General features: G+C 36.3%; 1 protein-coding gene across 1 annotated transcript; it reads left to right on the plus strand.

Annotated features, from left to right (window-relative positions):
• The first annotated feature begins 763 nt into the window (after window positions 1-763).
• Window positions 764-4,415, plus strand: LOC126593804 (uncharacterized). The gene is made up of 3 exons (XM_050259918.1): window positions 764-932; window positions 1,106-1,244; window positions 3,046-4,415. The coding sequence occupies exons 2-3, from the start codon at window positions 1,157-1,159 to the stop codon at window positions 4,131-4,133; spliced, it is 1,176 nt and encodes a 391-aa protein (XP_050115875.1). The 5' UTR covers window positions 764-932; window positions 1,106-1,156; the 3' UTR covers window positions 4,134-4,415.
• The last annotated feature ends 4,242 nt before the right edge of the window (window positions 4,416-8,657 follow it).

Below are 8,657 nucleotides of genomic sequence, written 5' to 3' on the forward strand. Positions count from 1 at the left end.
GACGACCCAATCGAAGCTATATTCTGGCAAAAGCGGTTGCTCCAGTCTAGAATCTGCAAAAAGCTCAAGAACATGGACTCGGTTCGGAGGTCCGAAGAAGGTAGTCCGTTCAAGTTCAAGCTTCCTGAAATTGCCGTCTAAGTGTTTGTGTTTTTGTCTGACTGAAACTGTTGAATTCTCAGATGCTACCATCTCACTGAAACTTTTTTTTTAATAAAATTATTATTTTTATTATTTTATAATAATATTTTAATAAAATTGACTAGGCTATTTGGTTTTAGGGGTGGAGATGTTTTGGCCTATTACTGTTCACTTGAGTGGATAAATGGACTGGGTGCTGGCGCAAAGTCCTTAACGGTGGAGTTGCTGTTAGTGTAAACAATATTAATCAAATGACCAAATACTTTTAATTTGGTCGATGTTTTGCAGATGAAGAATCTTACATATCAAATGGATGGATGTACGTGGTCACCAGATACATCCCCTTTTTTTCGTGATTTATGCTTAGGATGGTAAAACATTGGTAGCGAATTCATGAATATATAATGGTATTTTTTTTTACCAAAAAATGGAATGATTATCCCCTTCCATTTGAGAATAAAATTATTAAAAATAAAAATAAAAATAAAAATAAATAAAAAGTTCAAAGATAATTCGTAACGGAAGAAGAGAAAAGAAGCCAAAACTGCAGGCAGGGGCAACCAAGACGTGCGCGTGGGGTTTTGAAACCCTCTTTGACAGACCGAGTCACCAACCCTTTCGTCATCAAAAAGGAAATTCCCACTCTATTTAAAGACCAATTTTGTAGATTTATACGAACCGATGACTGCAAACGAAAAACCCAAAGTACAAAAACACAAAGGCCAGGGACATTTCAAGGAAACTGAAGCCTCGAAACGACAGTTCTTAAACCTCGGAGTTTCTTTACTTTGGTAAATATATATACACACAATATATGTTGTGTGTATATATGTACCCTTTTTCTTAATTGTTCTGCTTCTCATCAGATCCGCATCCGCCTGACCAAAATTCAGAGACCCCGATATCGAAAGAATTATTGCTTTATTTTTTTCATTTTTTAATTGTTTTTTTATTGGACTCACAGAATCTCTGGTGGCTTTTTCTGGGATTGTTGGGTTTCTCTGGTTTTTGAGTTATGAGTTGGAGAAGGAAACAAGTTGACGCTTATTCTCCACACAATCCAAGGACTAAATTGCAGAGCAGAGAGCCACAGCACCACCAAGGTATATTTTTTTTATTTCTGATTTTTTTAAAACAAATTTCACCTGTTTTTTTCTTGGAAATTTGAGCTGTTGCATGAGTAGTAGTTTTTAATTCCTGGGGAAGATTGTTTCTTTGAGGTGGGTTTTTGGTTTAGGAAATTGGGTTCGCTTTTGATTCCCATATCTTTGTCTATGTTTGTTTTTATAATTTTTGTGTTTTTTGTTCAACCTTTTTGATGAATGAGGTAATAATTTGTTTGTTTTCGGAATTGTGGAGTGGGATGCTACAATTCATTTATTTATTTTTCTGTAAATTTGCTTCGTGTATCTGCCGAGTTCTTTGTGTTTGGGGAGAATTTTCTTCATAGGAATTGAGATATAATCTGTAGCCATTGGTGAGGGTTTAAATATTAAACAACAAACAAAATCTAATTTTCTCTCTAAATCTCCCCACATATGGAATAAGGTGGGACCAAAGAGAAAATAAGTTACTAAAAATCTCAATCCAGAAGTCTTCTAAAATCTACCAAACAGCGAAAAGTTTCCCAAAGAAAAAATTTCTGCTGGATTACTTACACTGTGAAAATTTTATTTTCCAATCTAAATATGAGGAGCAATTGAGATGTAGGTAACTCCCCCTCTCAAATGTTAAAAGGTATCCTTTTTTCACTCTGTTAAAGCATGTGTAGTTTTGTTAACATTTTCAGAACAATGATACTTCCTGCTTAGGCTCTTAACGTTTTTATGTACTTTGTGTTCTGTTATGAGGTTAATTTTGTTTAGAGTAAGATGTTGTTTTGACAATGATGCAGCTGTGGCTTTATGATGGCAGAAGTTCTTTCTTTTGAATGATTTCCTTGTTTGAATTTTTCTCTGAAGTATAGGGGTGTTCGAGTTATGTTTGGTTGATAATTTTCTATGTAGATTTTATCCCAAGGGATAGGGTTTTTGGCGGTATTTGTACATTTTTGTTATTGTTTTAAGTTAGCATGTGTACATGGGATAGTGCAGCTTCTATATTTGAACCGTGAAAGTTTTAAATTGGAGGTATTCCCGGCTTTAATGAAAATAGCAGCACTAGGGTTTGAAAAGTGGTTCTTTCTGACTCGGATAGTTTTGCTGTTAAGGTTAACGTGAGACTGAAAGTTTAAAATTGTTGGTATTTGCAGCTTTAATGAGACTAATGACACTAGGATTTGGAAAATGGTTCGTGATGATTTTATTAGTTTAGTCATTAAGGTTAACGTGAGTGTGGAAGCTTTAAATTGGAGGTATTCCCGGTTTTAAAGTGAATAACGACACCAGGGTTTGGAAAGGGGTTCTTGCTGATTTGGTTAGTGCAGCCGTTAATTTACCATGAGAGTAAAAGTTTTAAATTGGAGGTATACCCGGCTTTAATGAGAATAACGACACTAGGGTTTGGAAAGCAGTTCTTGCTGATTCGGTTAGTTTAGCCGTTCAGGTTAACATGAGATGGATTTTCAATACTGTAACCAGAAAAACGACCGTGAAACTGCTATTGAAATCAGGAACAGTCAGCAACTTGTCATTATTGATTAGATTTCCTTTTGTCATTTTTTGTGGTGGGTTTTTCTCTTAATCTATTTGTAGCACCACTTTTCAATGCCGTATCATATTTCCATCTTGGTGATGTGTCATTGTATCTTCTTCTAAGTATTGCTCCATCTCTGATAATTTATTGCCTCTTTTTCCCCTTTCAGGAAGTTCTTGTTTGTGTAGATTTTTTTAATTGTTATCCAAATGTAGTATTCTGTATGTTCATGATGACTGAATTGACATTTCTCTTCTGTTTGCTTTGCAGATTGTTGGCAATTAGGTGCACCTTACTGGGAAAAGCAATTCTGTTTGATTGTTGGCTCAGTTCCATGGCGGAGGGTTGTAGAAACAAAGAAGGATATGCATCTCTATGAAAGCATCGTTCAATGGAATGATTCTGCTAATTTAGAGACATTCAACAATGAGAAATACCGGTTTTGGGCAGCGATTAACGGCCTTTCCTGCAACATATCATTGCCAGATCCTGACATGTATATTGATGACATAGATTGGAACTCCAGTATTGATCCTGAACTGATTTTGGACTTGGAAAGGGAACCTGAACCCTCCAATGATGAGAGCCAAGATAAAGGTGTCACTGTTGGTAATCCTCTCCTTTTAGATCAGTCGCTTGCATGCATTGGATGGGGCGATGCTGAAGATGACCTAAAAAATAATGAAAATCCTGCAAACTGGGGTAGTGGATGGGGCGCTGCTGAAGAAGACTTAAAAAATAAAGAAAATCCTGCAAACTGGGGTTGTGGATGGGGCGACGCTGAAGTAGACTTCAAAAATAAAGAAAATCCTGCAAACTGGGGTAGTGGATGGGGCATTGCTGAAGAAGACTTCAAAAGTATACAGAATCATGCAAACTGGGGTTATGGATGGGGCATTGCTGAAGAAGACTTCAAAAGTAATCAGAATCATGCAAACTGGGGTTATGGATGGAGCAATGCTGAAGTAGACTTCAAAAATAAAGAAAATCCTGAAAACTGGGGTTGTGGATGGAATGCGGATAATAAAGAAAATCCACGGAGACCTGATTCTACTCAGACTCAGAGCAAAGCAGCTGTAGGAGGATGGGATAACAGTTGGAACAACAATTGGGATAATAACTTAAGCAAGTGGAAGAACAATATCGACGCTTCAAAGAACATGCATTATGGAAGAGCTGATGGAGCTTCATGGGGAAATTCAAATGGAAATGGAAGGAAGAAAGATGGAGGTAGTTGGTACAACTCAAGGCATAAGACCTCGAGAGTACAAGGTGACTATTACCAGAAAAACGAAGGGTGGAGGAACGGAGGGAGAAGGAACAACAGAGATCATGTCGGTTACGAGAACCTGGCTTGAGGGGGTAAAACTCGGAAATGTAAGCTAATCTGGGACTCGAATGGGTGAGAAACCAGTTTTGCGAGTGTCTCGAGTATGTGATTTATGTTGTAGTTTTGTTTTGTCTTTTGTTGGCTTTGGCTGTTTTGGGCAGAGTATATAGTAGGTGGGGGTAGTAAAAATGTGAAGTGTAATCGGCAAGGTCGTATCTATTCTATTCATTCAGTTTGTATGTGTTGCATTTGTGCAATCTATATGTTGAAATAAAAACCTCACCTAAGGTTTCTTAGCAGGCGCTGAAAATTGGTTGAGATGTATATCTCAGGTCATATGTTTGTTGATTGTCTCAGCAATTGTAAATTGAAGGTCAGAATATCAAAGAGACAGAGAGGCATTCTGTTTTTGGCCGATATTTCCTTTTCTTGGTTAGTGTTCAGAGAGTGGGATAATGACTTACATGGAACAGGTTTTCCACCACCGGGCGTCCCTATTCAATAAGCAATGAGGTCCACTGTGGCTTCCTACTCTAATAATGTCATGCCGTGTGTAAGTTATTCTTGACACGACATGATGTTATTGGACCGTGATTCCACGTGCCGGTAAATCCGTTTCATGCAAGTTGTTCTATACAACAATGATGTTTTGAAAAATACACTGTAAATATGCAGACTTGTTATATCGAATTCATTATAACAATTGTATTTGTTTTTGGGTTTACCTTTTAGGGTTTTAGGGTTATTGAAAGGCAGGTTTATGGTTTTGATATTAATGGCGACAACTGGTATAAGTTGGGTTGTATAGTTAATTACAAATTATAATTCCACAAAACCCTCTTACCTCCGGCCTAAGTGACCAGGAGCTTTGGTACCCTACTATGTGTTGACTTACTTTTGGACCTCAACAACTTTCATGATGGTGTCCCGGAATATCCTATATTTCATGACTTTTAGGGTTTGTTCCTAGTAGCGAGTTCCTGGTTTGGATCCTAGGCCCCCAAGAAATCAGTCCTCGATCGATTGTCGAGCCCTAGGTTTGTGTCACATAATCCAATCCCAATTTAGAAGCATAAAGCCCAAGTCGGGTCTCAAATCCTCAAGTTCGAGAGTGGAAGCTACGCGGTGAACTTTGCAAATGAGATTTTTCTAAGGAGCTAGTCAAGCCTAAAAGAGTTTGGGATTGTCGTATTTTTATGAAAAACTGCTTTTGTTGAACTTTAAAAATAATCAATTGCAAATTAAAATATTTGAGCGTTTGATTAATTGTATTTTTAAAAGTGTTGTGAGTATGCAAAACAGTGTAAAATTATTTGGTAAATTTTAATACAAAAGTGATATAATAGTATATAATGACAAAAATGGACAGGATAATGGGGGTGATGATGACGATAATGGTGGCGAAGGCAATGATTGTGATGGTAGTGCCAATAAAAGGGTGTGATGGTTGGGTTGCAGAGGTAACAATGGTGGTAGAAGCGGTGACAACGACGATGGTGGCGGTTGTGATGGCAATGGTAGTAGTTGTGTTTATAGTGGTGGTGGTGGAGGTGCTGGCGATAACGGCAATGATGATAGTTGCAGTTGTGGTTGTGGGAGTAGTGATTGCAGTTATGGTTGCGGTGGCGGTTCATAGTAGTAATGTTCACAACAATGATGGTGGTAATGACAATAATGGTGTAAGAGGTTAGGGTTTGTGGTAGGTGGTGGCGATCATTTTGTTCTCCAAAAATAAAATAAAATGTGTTTGGAAGAATAAATAATGTTAATTTTAAAAATTAATGAGGGTATTACAAGAATTGAAAATATTCATCAAAAGTTCAACTCCGCTTTTTATTAAAGCATCTTTTAAAAGCAACCTACGTACATACTGTTTTTAAAAACTGATGTCTGGAGACCATTGCTTTTAAAATAAGCATGATATTTTATTTTTACCAAACATTTTTTTATTGTTTAACTTTTAAGTGAAACAGTTTTTGGTGATAAAAAGCATTACTGAACGAGGCCCTAGTTTGGCTCAAATTCAAAAACCAAGCCAAACTTAAACATTAGTATATTCAACTCGTAAAGCTTGTGAGCAATTCGAAAATTACATGTCCTCAACTCTTGCTTAACTGTGTTGTAAGAATAATATATATTTGAGTAAATTACATTTTACCCCCTTAGGTTTGAGGTCGATTTCAATTCCTTACAACATTTTAAAAACATTTCAATTTAATACATTTACTTATCATTTTATTTCAATTTCATACATCCGTTAGAAAATCTATTAAGTAAACCGTTAAGTGATGACGTGGCAAATATGGGATCCACATTTATGTTGACGTGATTGCCATATTTGTGCCACGTGGCAAAAAAAATTATGCATTTAAAATATAATAATATTTACCCTATTTATAAAAAATATAAAAATAAAAAATAAAAACCAAACAAACCCAAAAACCCCCGAGCCACTTCTCCACTCCTCCCTCTTCACCTCCCATCCCTTACAAACCATCACCCTCACCCTTCGTCTCCAGTTCACCTGCATCCTGCCGCCGCCGTCTTCCTCCTTAAACCCCCAGCAGCAACCACCACCACTACTACCCAACGACGTGTTCATACTCCTCCTCCTCAACTCAAACATAATGAAGCAACAAAAACAAAAATCCCATATGAAGCAATTTATTAGAATATGAAGGCAATCTGCTTTGTTTATCCAAATCCATCAAACAAAGCAAAAGCAACACCAATTTCACATCTTTACAAAAAAATTCAGAAACCCCAACAACCTTAAACCCCTAATTTATCAAATTTCACCATGAACGGATCGAGATGTGGGGGGGGTTCAAAAGATGCAGCCTTGGGTTTGACGGTTCAGAGTTTTCAAATGGCGACAACAATGGTAGCCATTTGCATGGGCGAGCTTCCAGTGCATGAGGTCGGAGAGCTCGGCTCAAGTTCATGGTGGTGGATTTAGGGTGGGAAGAAGAGAGTGTGAATTTTTTTTTTCCGGTTGGGCTAGGGTGGTGGTGGGTCGAATTCATTGGGGTCAGGGGGTGAAGAGGGAGGAGATGGAGAAGTGGGTCGGGAGGTTTCTGGGTTTGTATGGTTGGTTTTTTATTTTTTTTAATAGGGTAATTATTATTATATTTTAAATTTATAAAAAATTATTTTGTTGTCACGTGTTACAAATGTGTCAGCCACATCAGCACAAATGTGGATCCTATATTTGCCACGTCATCACTTAATGGTTTAAGTAACAGATTTTCTAACGGATGTATGAAATTGAAATAAAATGATAAGTAGATGTATGAAATTGAAATGTTTTAAAGATGTTATAAGGAATTGAAATCGACCATAAACTTGAGGAGGTAGAATGTAATTTACCCTATATATTTTTTATTTCTTGTCTAATGCTATTTGGAGGCCCAAATCAAGCTAACTCAATTAACATAACAAGTTGTCGCTTAAAAACCCTAGAACATACTACAAATTTCAAAAGCCAAAGTACTATGGCTAAATTGTTCATTTGTTCCTAGTGCTAAACTGCTAGTGCCTACTTAAAAATGTTATAGAGATAAGATACCATTCTATCACGCCCCACATTCGAGATTGGTAGAAAAATTAAGGGAACTTTAACGAAAAGCTCCCGGTACTGTTCACTTTAACGAAAAACCACATTTTTACACTAAAAAGTCAATCCTGGTACTATTCACTTTACCCTTTATTTTGTCCTTATCGTTAAAACTCAAAGTTTTCAAGCTCTTTTCATTAGTTTTCCTAAAAATATTAATCTGCACCCGATGCACGAATAAAATAAAAAAAATAAAAAATCAAACAATCTTATTCACAGAACCTAAAAACCTTAGCGTATAAAGTTGATAATAAAACTCCCAACATTCTCGTCTAACACAAACTTAGCTCGTCTAGCTCCTATCTTGCCAAATAAATCATATGAAAAATAAAAGATGAGGGGTGAGCAACCACCATTGTCGCCCAGTGAATAGTATATGTAATATTTCAGTTAAGCGATGTCGTTTTACATGTGCTAGAAAATATCACAATTATATGAAAATATTTAGCCATATAATTTCACATCACATCATCCCTCCACATGTTGGTTATTCTTTATAAAATGTAGCTCACCACATGACCCTTATGATAGGATTTTTACCACCTACAAAAAGTAGGGATAAAATACAATTAAAAATACTTGCAAGAGAATAAGGTTGTTGTAGTATAAACGGCTCAAGTAAGGTCGTTTTCTGCATGGATTATTTAAAACAATTTATGATAAACCCTAATCCTAGTTAATTATAAGAAAATAAAGATTGGAAAAAGTTGATTTTGAAATTTAAAAGTATTAAAACGAATTTTAATAAAAAGCAACTAATAACCAATTAAAAAGAAAACAAAACAAAGAGAAAAGATTTTGAGAAACAAATTTGGAAAAGCACTAGGGTTCCACCGTCACCTTAACAATCCTACATAGTTCTTCTCATTCCTTATGAATTACACATGCATATTTTAAAGGTTAGGTTTTCCTAAAGTATGCCCTACTTGGAACCCC

The sequence above is a fragment of the Malus sylvestris genome, chromosome 12 (genome assembly GCF_916048215.2).
Source record: "Malus sylvestris chromosome 12, drMalSylv7.2, whole genome shotgun sequence".
Taxonomy (NCBI): domain Eukaryota; kingdom Viridiplantae; phylum Streptophyta; class Magnoliopsida; order Rosales; family Rosaceae; genus Malus; species Malus sylvestris.